Source organism: Neurospora tetrasperma (assembly GCF_000213175.1).
Source record: "Neurospora tetrasperma FGSC 2508 unplaced genomic scaffold NEUTE1scaffold_1, whole genome shotgun sequence".
Taxonomy (NCBI): domain Eukaryota; kingdom Fungi; phylum Ascomycota; class Sordariomycetes; order Sordariales; family Sordariaceae; genus Neurospora; species Neurospora tetrasperma.
Genome location: NW_009799099.1, coordinates 3380993 through 3396354, shown reverse-complemented (window position 1 = coordinate 3396354; position 15362 = coordinate 3380993). Strand labels below are relative to the sequence as shown.

Below are 15362 nucleotides of genomic sequence, written 5' to 3'. Positions count from 1 at the left end.
AGGCCCGGCGATGCAATCACTCCAATGGCCCCAACAACACCAGTCGATGAGAAACCCAAAATTTACCCCAGAAAACAAAAGGCCAATCCGCAGACAAGACTGCTACCCATAATGCAATGTAGTCCATCAGTATTATTAGCAGTATTAGGCGATAAAGGACGAAAGATTATAGAAAAATAGCCACGTCCGCGAACTCACTCCCCAGCTCATGACGGCAGGCAACTGAATGAGTCCCAAACCCATACATTCTAGCCCCCATTGCATACCCCTAACCCATTCACAACATTTCCACCGTCTCCCATTACCGCCAATAACCACCCTCCTCCACTCGATCAAAAATCAAATAATCCTCAGAACCTCCTCCCTCAACCCCACCACCACAAACTCATTAATCAACAAAGCCAACTGCTGCTCATATGTCTCGTGCGCCAGTCTAATTCTCTCCTCCACCAGCCCATCAATCCTTTGCTCCTTCTGCAGATCCAGCATTCCGTTTACGTTGATGTCCCCGTTGCTGTTATTTCCATGATTCGCCGCGGTGGTGGACGAGGTGGCCGATGATGGGTAGAAGAACACGTTCTGTCTCCGGCGCCGGTTATTCTTGGCTTCTTGCTTGAGCAAGCGGAGCCGGTCCTCGAGTTCGGTTTTCAGGTTCTTGCGCCGGCGGACGAAAGCCTCGAGGAATTTTTTGAGTTGGATGTGTCGGATGATGTCGGCACGGGTGAGGGTGTTGGTGGCGTTGGTCGAGGGGTTGGTGTTCAGGTTGATTGAGTCGTCAGGGGTGTTTGAGCTGGTTGTCGTGCTGGTTGGAGGGAGAAGGGTGGTCAGGCTGTTCAGGGGTTGACTTGTGTCGGTGTTGTTGTTGCTGTTGCTGTCTAAAGAAGGTTTGCTGTAGTCGGGATTGCTGTCAGGAGTCGGGCTTTGTGGAAAACTGGTCGATCGCTTGGGCTGGAGTGACAGCGGTTTGATGGGGCCGATACGGAGGGCGCTTGGAGGTTTGATATCAGTAAAGTGCTTCCGGAAGCTGCGCAGTCTGCTGTCTAGGGTGTAGTCAGAATCGTCCATTGGCGGACTGTGACTAATGTACTGTTAGGATGGCTGGTTTCTGGATCAACAAACTCGGGGATTAGTTCTCACCTTCCGGATGTCTGTGAGTAGGTATCCATGGTATGGGGTAGCTCAAACCAAGCGAACGGGATTTGAATAATTGAAGCTCAATCGGGGAACCGATGAGTTATATGAAGTTATGACACATGATGGTCCAAATTCTCCCCAAGAGGACGATTATGAGCGGGACTGCGCGATCTTCTGGGATACGAGTATATGCGATGAAGCAGCTGTATAACTCAGGAGATTCACTGGACGTATGATGGCGCTGGACCAAGATATCAGAATGTCAACATAATTAGGTACTATATAAAAATGTCAGCAGAGAGTGAATAAAGGTAGGATTGATGCATGAATTGTGTAGAACTCTGCTTCTCTTCATATGCATAACTCGTGATGGGTATGCTGCAAATGATCCCCAAGTCATCCCACATTAACAGTTCAGCGTACATCATCTCCATATGCTCAGGAAAAACTGACATCAATTAGGTCCGATAAACATATGCTGATGTACCTCTATTCGTGAACCGTTACCTTTTGCGTCCGTCCATTCCAAAAAACCTACCTTAGGTAGACTCAAGAATTCTCTGTGACTTTGCAATAATTTATGCTCTTGTTTACCTCTGGATAATCTGGTATCGGGCTCCTTTGATTCTGAATGATCTTGTAAGCTCGAGTAATTCTGTATGGCTATGCGTTACTTTGGTCCACGTTCAACGAGTAACGGCTGACCCTTGAACTCATCACCAGCTACCTCGGGAATGTACCTCCCCCACCATGGACTAACCTCCGCTGGTCTTTCGATTTTTGCGGCACCAATGACTGTCGCGTTGATCATCGCCGACCTGAGTAGAGTTTGGTCAGTCAAGAATTTGGTCACTTCTCGATAACCGCAGACATGATTCTTCATATTACTTGTCGTTCATCGACCCCAAACCCTCAATCTGGGAACAAACAAATATTTCCTTTACCCAAACCAGAGGGACAAAGATGAACGAGCATGAAAAGCGAGGAAGTAGAGGAAACAAACTGACAGTGCCCTTTACTCCGTGGCTTTCAAATAGTGCATATTGACCGGAGTTATAGCCTTCTGCCCTCCCAGAACCGCCATGATATTCCTCATGCTCAGTTCCTCAAACCCGATATGCGTCTCGACCGTACCACCAGCATTATGACAGGTCAACATGACTTTTCCAGGGTGGTCGAAGCTGGATTTTGCCTCCTTTTGACCGTTGCTTCTGACAATGTCATGTTCTCCAAATGCCATTTTTACCAGCCTCTGGCTCACACTGGGCTCCTCAGCATGCACATCTAAGGCCGCGGCGCTGATTCTCCCGTCCTCCAGCGCGTCTGCCAGTGCTTCTTCGTCGACCAAACTTCCCCGTGCAACGTTCACGAATCTTGAGCCTTTCTTGATATGTTTCAGGACATCCGTGGTGATAATAGGCCTCCCATCGGCTGAAGCAGGTGTGCAGAGCACCGCGCAGTCGGACATAGCCAATAACTTCTCTAGACTGGAGTGATAACTAGCCCCGAGAGATGACTCTAAGGGGGCAGGTTTGCGCACAACGTCATAATATGCAATCCTCATGCCGAAAGCTGAGCCGAGTTTGGCAGCAATCTGTTGGCCGATGTTACCAAGCCCTATGATACCGAGGACATGGTTGCGCGGGTTGTGTGAGACAGCTGTTGCGAGAGAATGGCATGCCTGGAAGGTCTTGCTGGCTATCGAGTACACGGATGCGGTCATGAAGTCGGAGGAAGAGGGCGTTGAGAGTGAATATGGGAGTGCCGCAGCGCCCATGCACCAGGGGAGGTGCCGGAAGGTCGAGATGACCATTGCCACAGCAAAGTCGGCAACGGCTTCAGCGGCTGCGGGACCTGAATTGCAGTAGATTATGCCTGCAAGTTAAACTTTAGCTTACTACTCATCGCTTCGCCATGACAGGGACGCCATTATTTCTGCCTACACACCTCTTTCACCCAGAACTTTTGTGTCTGCTCAGTCGAAGCCTGCGCCCGCGCTGGCAAATACCTTGACCGAGATCGGCAGCAAGCTGATAAGGTCAGCGTCCCAACGACCCATTTCGCTGCCAGTACCCCAGAATGGCCGGAATATGGCGCTGAAGTCACCCCATCGTTGTTCTTTCAGTGCTTTCTTGAACTCGCTTCGTTCTCTCTCTGCGGTACTGGGTCGGATAACCTCGAACGCTTGGCTGAACTCGGTATACGTGGCGAGGTTATATTTGATGGGATCGCCGATATGAAGGACGATGGGCCGTCTTCCGTCGTTTGAGTATTGTCGTGGTAATCGTCGTGAAATTGTGCTTATGGAAGCGTTGGGCGCAAGGCTAGGGAGGGGTGGTACGGGGGAGGATGATCGTGGAGTAGATGCTGGTACTGGCGTACTCGCGGGCATCGGCGTGTTGTGGGGCTCTGCCATTGTTTGAAACGAAGACTACCTAAACTGGTGATGGTTTTCGGTGGTTTAGTAGTCGAGGAAGTGATGTCTTGCAACTCTTGTTGTGCCTGGTGCAGTGGTGTAAACAGAGAAGTTGAGGCATTCGTTGGCGCCCGTTTTGGAAGACCGTGGCCGACAGCGAGTCAACCTGGTTGGTGTAAGAACGGGACTTTCGTGAAAGACAAGTGTACCGGACAACCTGAGAGAACTTCGAAGTGCTTGATCTGGGAGGGAGTGGAAGCCATTGTATGTATTTTCCTGGTTGGAAGATGTTTTGGACTTGGAATCGGGCAACGACGGGACGGAACATCGATGCCTTAGCCGTAGAGGTACCCAATCCCGTCCACATGTCATGGCAGGTCCGGGTGTAGGTCCCTGGGAAGCAGATGGGACGAGCTGTAGATCGGCGCCGTTACAGCGCTGGGGACCCGAGCCCGAGCCCAATGCATGACCCCTGAAGCAGCCCCAGTATGTATCATAGCGCCTTCTCCCGCGATAAAGACTTCGGGAGGTCAGGTACCTAGAGGTACCTGTACGGTAGTATCCCACCCTCTGAAATCTTCCTTGGAGCTGAGCATCCGTTTTCAAGGAGAAATGTACAGGAACAAACCGGCCAAAGCGTACGCGACCCCAGAAAAGGTACCTAATGACACTCCATTTTGTAAGTCAAGAATTGCAATTCCCATGCCATGGAACAAGAGGACCACTTTGACACTCAGTCTTCTAACAGAATACTCAGTCGGATAAACACCAAGGTGGTGTCGAATGTAGGACTCGAAAAGCAATACCATGCGCTGTATTGTAGCGAGCCCCCCCTCCCGATTGTTACACTCTCCGACAACCTAAATGATGTCACTTGTAACCGTTGTCCTCAACATAAACGTCAGGGTCCTCTCTCCATCAGACCGCGATGATGTAGACGCGGAAGCGTGCGACACTCCAACCTACCGTGTGGTGGAATATGGACTGTATCGACTTTCGGTGACCGTCATCAGCATCAATACTGATCAAAAGCTGTCTAGGACTCTCAACTGTCTATTCCTTTTTCCGATCACGGACTCTTCCACCTAGCATACCATCAAGCCAAAGCCCAGAAACTTGACACCAACACATCACTCGTCTCTCCCCCTCCCACCACCTGAAAACAGCTCATCAATCCAAGTCGTCAACCAACTCATCCACCACAAACTCTTGAACCACCACCCCTCAAAACCCTCTACGTCCTCCTTCATCACGGCATTCAACTCCAATCTCTGCCGAATCCTTCTAACCTCATACTTACACCTTTGCAAGCTAACGAGCCATGCAGCACTAAACACCGCGCACCACCATGCTACGCCGAGGACAGCCATCAATGCTGTCCAGGTCATTCTGTGCGAAAAGCTGTCTCCCTTTAACGGCTCGAAAGCTGTGGTGATGATAGTTCTGCGGAGTGTCGTTAGTCGATGACCTTTGACTCATCTTTGAGAGGGTTGGGGGAGGGCTGAAAAGGACATTAATAGGGTCATGAAGGAGAAGTACGGGGAGAACAGACAAGACACCGACAAGCAACCACTCTACCACCACCCTTGCCACTCTCGAAACAGGAGACATCAAATGCAGCATCGTCTCTGCTAGGGAGAGATGTAGAAGGGAGTAACTGCGGTAAGTCCTGGCTGTCCAGAAGGTTGAGGGGACGGAATGCTGTTTATCTGGGGGTATGTCTTGGTCGGCTGTTGCGACAACGTTGGTACGAGATAACTGTCAGTCTCTCTTTTTCTCAATTCTGCAACATAGTCCTTCTACCTCGTAGGAAAGACAAAATACGTACGCGTATCCATTGACTCCAAAACCTCTCTATACTCATCCAACTCCTTCAATCTCTCATAGCCCACTCCCTCAGAGCTCACCAGCTCTCCCTCGGTCTCCGAGTTAGAACACCCTATAATCTCTCCCATCAACCCCTCCCACTCCTGGAGATACGATCTCAAACTCAACACCGCCATCTTGACATATGTGTGACAGGAGCAGGCGAGATCGTAATCGCTTTTCAGGGCCTGGATCTCCCGGTTGAGCGCGCGGAGGTAGTAGGTGGCTATGGGGTCTTCGTCCCACCCCTGGCGGGGGGAGGGAAAGGGGAGGGCGTTGGTGTCGTTGCCGTTGTGGAATGGGTCCGGGTTGGTCATGGTGGCTGTGATACCGATTGTGCAGTAGGAAATTGAGGGACTAGAAAGTTGAGAGGTGGCAGGCTTATGTGGTTTTTGAAGTACGTTTTGCTCTGGCGATATTGCGAGCGAGTGGAAAGCGGTGAATCAGGCTCACATGGTGTTAATGAATCATGGAGTTCGCACGCGAAGAACTGACCTGGTGATGATGCATTTCTTTTTTTCTTCTATTCAAGTCGTTCTGGACTAGACCCTCTAGCCTCGGTTTGTCTCTTTTTAACACTCGACCTTGAAACACATCGCATGCTCCATCGTTAATAAAACTCCGCCCAAATATCTGACATCGTGCCATCATCTCATCCAATTCCCAATTATCTATGTTCGGTCGCCCTTCATCAACCTTCAGCCCATGCCTCACCTCCTCACACCCCGTACCTACCTACTCCTGCCACATCCCACCACCTACCCAACCCAAATATTCCCCCCACCAACCTCCACCACCCAAACCTCCACCTGGCCCCCCTCTACCTTTCCACTCTGATCCCTCCCCCCATCTCTCTGCACATCATCATAAGCAAAGGCATACCCCTTCCCATCCGCATTCCACTCATGCACCACCCTCGCATAATGATTCGTCGGTCTCCCATCCACATGCCACCGGTAAAAAGTCTCCACATCCGACGGCTGGTCCTCGCAGTCAATGATGCTGGACCGCTGAAAGGCGGCTGCCAGACGAGGGATGATGGCGTTTCGCACGGCGTTGGGGCCCGTGGTGAAGGGACCGGAGTTGCACCCAAAGATGTCGGCTGTTGTGGGGCGATGGAAGGGTTCCGACCCGACGAGGAGGGGATCGGAGGGCAAGTTGGGAATGTGGCCGGTTAGAATGCCGGGGGCGGCTTGGGTGTTGATGCGGAGGTGGTGGGTTTGGTGTTGGACTTGAGGAGGAGGAGGGGGAGGAGGTGGTGTGTAAGGTTGTTGCCCGGGGTAGTAATAAGGTTGTTGCTGCCCTTGGTAGTAATAAGGTTGTTGCTGCCCGGGGTAGTAATAAGGTTGCTGAGGAGCTGCAGCATGGCCGTTGTGGCTGTGATGATGGTGACCATGGAATTTTTGTAGAACGTGCCGTAACCCGAACCTGGGCGGGGCGCCGTTCGGACCGTCTCCGGGACGGGGCCCGGGTGGGGGGCCAGGGGGTCGGTCACCCGGCGCATCACCCGGTCTTGGTCCGGGCGGAGGACCAGGAGGCTTATCGGTATTGAATACCGCGCCATGACCCCCCTTACACGGCTTCCCAAAATGACAGTATCTCTCCCAGACCCTGTCCACCAACGGCTCAAAATACCCGTCAAACTTGGCCCCGACCGCATCGCTATGTGTCGGCGCCAGCACCCTCAACGGTCTATCCATCCCCGGCCTGTGCACCACTAACTTGTCCCACGGCCACCCGTCCCTGGCTGCCTGATCTCTCAACCCCTGCGCGATCCTCTCCAGCCCATCCGGTCGCATCCCCGACACATGCTGCAGTCTCCTCGTTCCCTTCTCCACCAGCGTCAAGGCAATCGGCAACCTCGGCACAAAGTCCACGTACGAGATATTGGCGAAAAGCTGGTGATCGTTCAGCGTAAACTCGCAAAACGCAAAGTCCACATCGCGGTTGGGGTCGCTCGGGTTCAAGACCGATGGCTCAACCAGCGCGGCGCCACCTCCGGGACCGCCGGGATTGAGCATGAACTTGAGCTTTTTGTCTCCTTGGCAGAACCAGATACGCCCACCGGCGATGCGTGGAATGGTGACAACGGTTGGGTGAGGGCCTGGAGGGACGGGGATGGCGCAATCGACGGGGAAGGGCTGGAGAATTTTCCCAGGAGGAGGCGAGGGAGGAAAGTAGGTAGTTCGGCCGTCAGACTGGATGAAGACGCGGGCCATCGAGGGGATGGCAAGACCCGTGATGTAGGCATGGATGGGGATGTGCGGGGTCGGGGAGGTGTTGACGAGGTGTATTGTTAGTGAGGTCGGCATAGTGGGCGGTTGTATTGTTGGTATAACCTTTGGTTGTCGTGGAATTTTGTGATTCAAGCCCGAGAGCACAGAATATCAAACAGTCGTCGTTGGGCCCTGGGATAAATAGTAGATGACGAATTGGGAGGACTCCAAGGCGAATTTCTTGTGTGGCTATGTCAACAGAGTCACTGGTGAAACTGGAGCTGAAAGTGGGCCGCTGTGGGTTTTGGTGGTCGAATTAAGGTTGTGGAGATGATGATCACATTATGGAACTTCCAGGGACAGGTTCAGTCACAGGGGGCAGTGACGTTGTTAACAGCTGTTAGTGGCGACGCACCGCGGCCTTAGGCCCTGATCGTTAGTGGCTACACCGGAAAACCGGAAACCCAAAATAAGCACTTGCATAATTGCCTTGATCAATCCATTCCATGCGAAGAAGAGCTAGAAACCGTTTCTTTTGAGTTTACAAAAGATATTGGCTAATTGGTATAACGGCTGCCAGTACCTGCGTCTAAAAACCAACACAGTTTCTTGGCGGGTATCGGGTATCTTCGACTTTAAGCAATGAAAGCAATTTGAAGCTTCTCGTCCATAACCATCCCTTCTTGTTCAATATAGAAGGAATAGACCAGCGCTGTAACCTCGGAAAAACCATAGACAACTAATCGTCCGCCGCGCTGCCGTCATCATCACTCGACCCCTCGTCGTCATCGTCGCTTGAGTCGAAATCTGATTCGTCGTCCGATTGTCCAGGGACTAAGATGTATGGTTAGTAAGGGCAACAGACTTGTTTGACCGACTTCCGCTTGAAAGTTCTGTCGAGGCTGACGAGGTTGGACTAATAGAAAATGTGGTGCTGAGGGTGATGAAATTGATAAAAAGAAGGGTGCTGCTCACGCGGAACACCTGTGATGTGTTTGCCAGGTGTAGCTATGTCTGCGGCGGGGTTGCTGAGAAACGTCTCCAGTTTCAGGCCAGTATAGGTCCTGTCCCCAATGGCTTGAGCTAACCCCCAAAGGTTTTGATACCCTGTTGCTGAAATGCCCTTCCGATAGTTCTCGGCCTCGTCTGGATTAACAAATCCCACTACTGGGTAGTGGAGCGTAGCCCCGGAAGTAGTGGACGTGACCTCCGCGCTCAGTAGACTCAGGCTCAATTCTCGAAGATGTGGGAACGACTCCTTCTTGAGGCTGCGCAAGAGCTTGATCAATGGGTTCTGCTCATCGTCATCCTGGTCGAATGTCTGTTGGTCAGAACTTTGCTGGATTTTGACCCTGCGCAGGCTAATCGCTTTCAAAGTAGAAGAGAACTTGTTAAATAGGCGATAAAGAGTGTTTGCCGAAACATCGAGTTGACCGATGTCCAGTTGTTCCAGGTGGTCGAACTCGACGGGCGGCGGCAAACGGGAAGGATCGGCGTTAATGAGGCCAGGCGATGACCAGGTACCAGGACGAAGGGAGCTGGCCAGCCACTTAAGCAGAGCCTCTTTCCCTCCATAGTGTGAAATTGATCTCTCAAAGTTGACTCGAAGCCAGGTAAGATTGGGTGTGAGCGCAAGGAATTTCTTGAACAGGAGATATTGAATCTCAATGTCCCTGTGTGTGGCTAGGTCGGCATCCAGCACGAGATGCAGCTTCTTGAGGCCCGCCAATACCGGCAGAAAATCTGGCTCTAGGTAAGGAGGTACCAGGAAGCCATGGTCGCGCACCGCCCAGTTTTCTCTGATAACCACTTCGATGCCTTTTGGGCGTGCTTTGGCCGCGGCCAAGGCGTGGGTGATGAGTGTGAACAAGAGCGTCGGATAATCTTCTTCGCCTACCCGCGGCTGTCCGGTGAAATGTTTAACTCCGGTGGTTTCGGATAGGGTGTTAAAGCCATAGCTTTTCCAACCTGCGTCGCCGTCGCGGGTCCGCGAGGGAGAGTGGAAATCTCGAAGATCGACAGTCTCGAGGTTGGGCAAGTTCTTGAAGGCTTCGACCAGCATGTCCCGTGCACGGCCTGATGCCAACAGTGTTCGTTGATCAGCGTATGCGAGGTGCCAGTTCAGCAATTTTGTCTCGTCCTGCCGAGACTGAATTCTGTGGGGTTCGAGGATTTGGTCGGCGCCGATGATTACATGTTTCAAGTAGGGCGAAAAGCCCGGATGTTTGGATATGTCAACGAGGACTTGCAGACTGGGTCCGTAGAGCATGAACTGCTTCTTGCGGAAGAACTCGTAGGCAAACGAGTGGAAGAGGGCGCTTTCCAGCCATCTGCACGTCAAGCGCGCATTGCCAAGGTCGGGTGTTCTGACGAAGTAAGTGATTCTCGTCAGGACTTCTAGTGGCATTCGCGCCAGATACGCCTCTGACGAGGGAGCACGAGTGTCCTCCTCTGGTGTTGGGGTCGTAGTTGTCATCCTGCGTGGTGATTGGACTGAAGTCGATGTGAGTGATGTGCGAGGTGAGCGGTGTTTAGAGAGAAGGTGTGATGGATCAGCAGAAAGAAAGACGGTCTGCTTGTGGAAGGTTGAGTAAATAATCAACGACTCGGCTGGGGTTGCAGTGAAGGCCGGGGTGAGTGAGGGAGAGAAAAAGGCGAGATGGATATCGAGAAGGAAGGAGCGACCTCTTGATGGCGGTTATCGAGGCACGTAGATGGATCGAGTTTGGTAGTTGTTGGCAAAGTGAGTACCTAGCGCGTGCGAGCGTGTGAGAAACAGAAGAAGTCGTGATGGATGAACAGGAAGAAGGGGGAACCTGCTCGGGAAGATTGGAGGAAGAGATATATATGAAGAGAACAGGATTTCCAGAGTCACCGCGTTTATTTTCAGGCTCCAAATAATAAAATGGAAAGTACGTCGTTTGTCGTGAAGCGAGTCCCACAATCGCGACTGCTGCCTGGCGGTTGCCTGTCAATTGACTTTCTTATACTAGGTTGGCACACGCTGTCACGTGGAATAGAAGGTACAAGGTACCTACTATTGTCACTCCCAATGCAAACAAATGCTTCGACGGGGAGCGACTGCAAAGTAATTTCTCAATTAAATGGATGCATACTTATCAATTCGATCTTTTGTCGTTTGTTTGGATGTTTCGAGAGTGCATCACAACATTGCGTCTCATCTGCGAGAGCTGAGACCAAGGGTGACTTTCACGTCTCCACATTGAGTTCTTTGCACTAACAGCCTAACCCGGAAGATCATTGCAAAGGTGTTAGCAGAATTTGGCCAGCATCAGGACATCAACCCGTAGTGAGTGCAAGGTAATACGCACCAGATTTATTTCTTATGGATTCTATGTAATACAATTAACAATCTCCGCTTCGATTACTTCCTGTCTTATTTCATTCCGTCGTCATGTCGGTCCTAAATGATATGTCGCGCAGAGGAAGTGTCCTGTTCGCAACCTTAAAGAACCATGCTTTCCAAGTTCCTTTTTCCCCTTCTGGGCCCGACGCGCATCGGGCGCGCCAATCCATTCTCGCTAGCCTCTTCCCATTTCCCTCACTTGCGCTAACTCCCGTCCCGAAACGTTCCCGGCATGCTCCTCACTTGCGCGCTCATCCCACTGCTCTGTCGGGTTAACGGCGACACCGGTTCACTGTCTGCATCCCGGTAATCTGGGGTTGACGGCATGGGCGAGACATTCCCTGGTCCTGGCGTCCCATAAACGGCAGTTGGTTGCTGAGGATACGCCCATTGTGTTGATGACTGACTTGGGTGATACTGGTATTGATGTTGGTAGTAAGGTGGCTGTTGGACGGGTACGTGCTGAACTTGCGGAGGCGGGCCGTAATGATATTGCGGAGGGCTGTAGGGTTGATATTGATGAGGATGCTGCGGGTATTGTTGGTAATAATGGCCTTGTTGCTGCTGCTGTTGCTGCTGTTGCGCTTCCGCATACGACATGTTAGAAGCCTGTGGAGGAGGGGGGCACGGTGCTTGTGGGCTGGCCATTGTCGATGGTGTTTGTGTCAGGGCCGGCTGTGAACTCCAAGGCTGGGGAGTCTGCGCGAGATAGGGGGTGGGAGATAGTGGGACATTGGTGAAGGTCTCGGAAGAATTGGAGTAGTTGTGATTTGATGCCTGAGGGACAGGAGCCTTTGGCATTATGCGTTGTGGTTCAATGTTCTGGTAAGTCGCCAATGGCGGCTTTGGGAGAGTATGACCTGATCCGGATGCGCCGTCAACACTATGACCATCATGAAGCGTTGAGCCGCTCAGGACACTATCCGATTTCGCTGGCATCATCGGTCGCGGCCCTCCAGGTCTCGAAGGCGTCGGGCTAGATGGTGGAGATATGTGAGTGGGAGTCTTAGGCCTGATCCTTTCCGTAGGCGAGGACTCGCGGTCAAGGATAGAAGCGTCGAAACCCCTAGCAAATTTGTCCATCGCTACTACCTTTATGGATGTCGAGTTCTCTTCGAAATCAAACCCACGAGGCCTGATCCTCGCATCCCACGGTGATAGCCACGGCAGCAGAAAGGGAGGATCTACCCTGAAGACGACGTAGCATTCGATACTGAGGGCGAGACTGGCCATGATGGAAGCAAATAGATCCATATTAAGCAGAACAGTCTTGCTCCCTCCTCCGCCAAAGTATATCCCAACGGCGAGAAGTATGATTGTAAGCACCCAGACGGAGGTGGCAGATATTATCAGCATCCTTGTCCGGGCATGAACGGGGTGTAGGGTTTTGCGACCCTGTGTATCCAGAATACCGTAGAGGGTGTTGCCAGCCCGGGTGGCTCGAATATGGTAACCGATGTAAGCCATAGAAAAAATTGACTGGGAACTTGTAAGCATAAAGATGTGGGTGAAATAGAGAGGGGGAGGGGAAACTAGGGAAAACCTACAGCAAACAGCATAAAACTTTGCGCGATGCCCAGCATTGCATTCTCGTTTGCGGCAATCTTCTTGGCCAAGTAGAGAATCGACACGACGATTCCCGATGTTGATGCAAGAAATGCGATAACCAGTCCCGTAAGAGCGACTATCGGCATCCATCCTCCAAATCGCGGCTCTGGCGGTGGTGGTGTTGGAAGTTGCTGCTTTTCGACGCTGCTCGCAGCGTCAGAAACCGGTTGTTGATCCATATCGTACGCGTTGCGAGCGATCACTGCTCACGATCCAGAGATGCAGTAGCTCAAGATAATCTCGTTGATATCGCCAGCGATACCTGTTGTCGTCGTCGTCGTCGGCAACTTCCCGGATTGGCCGTTCTGACGTTATCCAGTTAGAGAGAGAGGTGCGAAGGTCAAGAGAATAAACAACTTGATAAGGGAGAAATAAGTCATTTGCTGATGTGGTGGCCCCAACGCAGAGGTTGGCGTTGTGTAGTCAAGGACTCACATGCCTGCGCTAGACTTGTGGCAGGAAGGCCACCGTGCCACTACATGACAGTGTGTTCCGTGATTCCTATACTGCTGGAAAGCAGCTGGTGGATGTTGCAACGCCTGTGCCGGATTGGAGAAAAAACATTCTTCGATGGGGCGTAGATCAGGAACTGGAATGCGAACTCTGGGTGTAGGTCTCAGCCAAGGCCATCACGACAGAAACGCAGGAGGTCGAGTCATCAATGTCCATGCTACTCATCGGGAAGAACGAAACAAGCTATGAATGACGATAGGCAATGGAGGTGAATTACAGTGATGAGATTGAAACCAGATGAATGACCATGATCAATCCGGGAAAAAGTGAGAGCGACATCATTACAGGGCACAGAGCCGCAGCAAATACAGAGCAGCAGGCAGAATAATAGGTAAGGGTATCGCTGATGATGGTGAAGGAATGTATGCGGATATGACAAGAAATGGGAAATTTGATGGTATTCGATTCATCCAGGCGCTTGGAACCACTTTAAAACTCCTCGCCCATTCTAGCTCCTCCACCTCCAACCCAGTCTTCGCGCTCGTAGTAGCGGAATACGAGGTCGTAATCCTCGAAATCGTGAACAATACGGTCAACGCGACGATATCCGTTGATGCGCTCCATACGCTGCTTAGCAGCGGCGCCCCAGCTGCGACGGGAATCATCAGCATCCTCGCCAGGTGTGGTGGCCAATGCGCCCTTGGCCTCGAACAAAGTCACACTGAAACGTCCAGGGCGGAAGATGTTAACAACCTGCTCAATAACTTCAGCTGTCTGGCGCCCGTTCTGGCCTCCGGGAACGTTGGTTTCGAAGGAGGCAAAAGAGCACTGGGGCTCAGGGGTGACATGAACCGTGAAGTAGTGGCCGGCCTTGGGAATAGTGCCGTCGGCGCCCGCGACAGCTGGTACAACACCGTTGGCGGAAAAGCCGCAAGGGGAGAACTGGTACGCATCGATGCGAGCATCAGGATAGGTGGAGGTGGGATACACGGCGGAAAGACCGCATGCTTCCGACACGACAGTACCCAAGGCGTGACCCTCGGTGGTAAGGGCTTCGGGAAGAACAGCCTGGCCATCAGCATCGCAGTCTCCGGAGCTGCTGAAGACGTCAAAAGAGGCATCTCCGTTCGCCTCAGATTTGGAAAAGAGCTTCTCCTTGGCGATCGCGGTCGCTTCTTCAAGGTAGAACTTCTTGGCGTTCTCGGGATCCAGGTCGGTCATCAGGATCTCCAAAGTCTCGTCCGCGTTGTTTTCGATCACACCTCCAAAGGGAGCCACGATACCGGTAGGAATCTTGGACCTACGACTAGGGCTGACACCGCGGCTGGAAGTGGGGGTGCGTGGAGGAGTCAGGGAGCTGGTGGGGGATGTAATGTAAAGGTACCAATGGTCACCGTTCATCTTGCCAACCATGTAGGCACTTCCGTTCTCGAACATGTTATCCAAGAAGGTAACCTCATCTCTCCAGCTCTTGTGGGGCCCACGCTGCTTCTGGGGAAACAAAAAGTTCTTACGGCTATAGAACACGCGCAGAGGAGTAGCGGCAACCTTGGGGTCCTCCAACGAAGCCACGTTATGGAAAGGAAATCCAGCCTCGACGGCGGCGATGCGCAACATCAAGTCCAGACCAAGCAGCAGAGTGGTGGTACCGCATGTCTTGAGGATGATCTTGTGGGGGAACACAAACATGCTGGATTCAGAGAGAAGGTATGAGTCCACGTTCTCGGAGTTGATGATGGACAGGACCTTGCAGTGGACCAAATCAAGCATTGGGGTCCAGCAGTCAGGATTGACGGCCTTCAGGCCACCCTCCTTGACACCGGCAGGGAGAGCCTTGGCGCTGGGCGCGAACCAGACCTCGAGGAGCTTCTCGGGGCCTTCAAAGGCATTGGTGGAGTCGAGGTCGGCAGCGACATCGTGGTTGATGGTAAGGTAAGGAGTGCCCTCGGAAGGGGAGAAGGTGTAGTTGGCGGGAATGGCGGGAACTCCGAGGCCAGACATTTTGAGTCGGTTTGAGGGGGTTGTTGACAGTGTGTCTTCTAAAACGAAGCGTCCGCGGGACACTAGCTGCCACTCAGATGAACTTTGATGGCGTTCTTCTGAGAGAGTAGGCCCACAGGATTGTGGTGTCCTTTAAGAGGCTGGCTTCGCCAGCAGCAGTGGGTGGATGAAGGTAGCTGAACGTCTCACGAAGTAGACGTTAGGGAGGTCGAGTGCGAAGCGGAAGGAGATAGAACCGTGAGAGCAGAATGGTGGGCTTTGTCGTCGAGTTCGCCGTGGTCGCGACACAACCGATACCTAT

General features: G+C 52.3%; 7 protein-coding genes across 7 annotated transcripts; all 7 read right to left on the bottom strand.

Moving 5' to 3' along the window:
* Nucleotides 1-339: 339 nt before the first annotated feature.
* NEUTE1DRAFT_98152 (uncharacterized protein) lies at nt 340-1166 on the bottom strand (the record flags this gene model as incomplete). Its single annotated transcript, XM_009849853.1, has 2 exons — nt 340-1078; nt 1138-1166. 2 exons carry the CDS (start codon nt 1164-1166, stop codon nt 340-342), a joined length of 768 nt encoding a protein of 255 aa, XP_009848155.1.
* Nucleotides 1167-2149: 983 nt separating this feature from the next.
* On the bottom strand, nt 2150-3550 carry NEUTE1DRAFT_107561 (uncharacterized protein; the record flags this gene model as incomplete). The annotated part of the gene is made up of 3 exons (XM_009849852.1): nt 2150-2988; nt 3078-3105; nt 3143-3550. The coding sequence occupies 3 exons, from the start codon at nt 3548-3550 to the stop codon at nt 2150-2152; spliced, it is 1275 nt and encodes a 424-aa protein (XP_009848154.1).
* A 1522-nt stretch (nt 3551-5072) lies between these two features.
* On the bottom strand, nt 5073-5733 carry NEUTE1DRAFT_76671 (uncharacterized protein; the record flags this gene model as incomplete). Its single annotated transcript, XM_009849851.1, has 2 exons — nt 5073-5251; nt 5379-5733. 2 exons carry the CDS (start codon nt 5731-5733, stop codon nt 5073-5075), a joined length of 534 nt encoding a protein of 177 aa, XP_009848153.1.
* Nucleotides 5734-5913: 180 nt separating this feature from the next.
* Nucleotides 5914-7728, bottom strand: NEUTE1DRAFT_144306 (uncharacterized protein; the record flags this gene model as incomplete). The annotated part of the gene is made up of 1 exon (XM_009849850.1): nt 5914-7728. One exon carries the CDS (start codon nt 7726-7728, stop codon nt 6175-6177), a length of 1554 nt encoding a protein of 517 aa, XP_009848152.1.
* A 421-nt stretch (nt 7729-8149) lies between these two features.
* On the bottom strand, nt 8150-10108 carry NEUTE1DRAFT_120081 (uncharacterized protein; the record flags this gene model as incomplete). The annotated part of the gene is made up of 2 exons (XM_009849849.1): nt 8150-8466; nt 8608-10108. The coding sequence occupies 2 exons, from the start codon at nt 10106-10108 to the stop codon at nt 8372-8374; spliced, it is 1596 nt and encodes a 531-aa protein (XP_009848151.1).
* A 1095-nt stretch (nt 10109-11203) lies between these two features.
* On the bottom strand, nt 11204-12232 carry NEUTE1DRAFT_76664 (uncharacterized protein; the record flags this gene model as incomplete). The annotated part of the gene is made up of 1 exon (XM_009849848.1): nt 11204-12232. One exon carries the CDS (start codon nt 12230-12232, stop codon nt 11204-11206), a length of 1029 nt encoding a protein of 342 aa, XP_009848150.1.
* A 927-nt stretch (nt 12233-13159) lies between these two features.
* Nucleotides 13160-15061, bottom strand: NEUTE1DRAFT_57981 (uncharacterized protein; the record flags this gene model as incomplete). The annotated part of the gene is made up of 1 exon (XM_009849030.1): nt 13160-15061. The coding sequence occupies one exon, from the start codon at nt 15059-15061 to the stop codon at nt 13550-13552; it is 1512 nt and encodes a 503-aa protein (XP_009847332.1).
* Between the last annotated feature and the right edge of the window lie 301 nt (nt 15062-15362).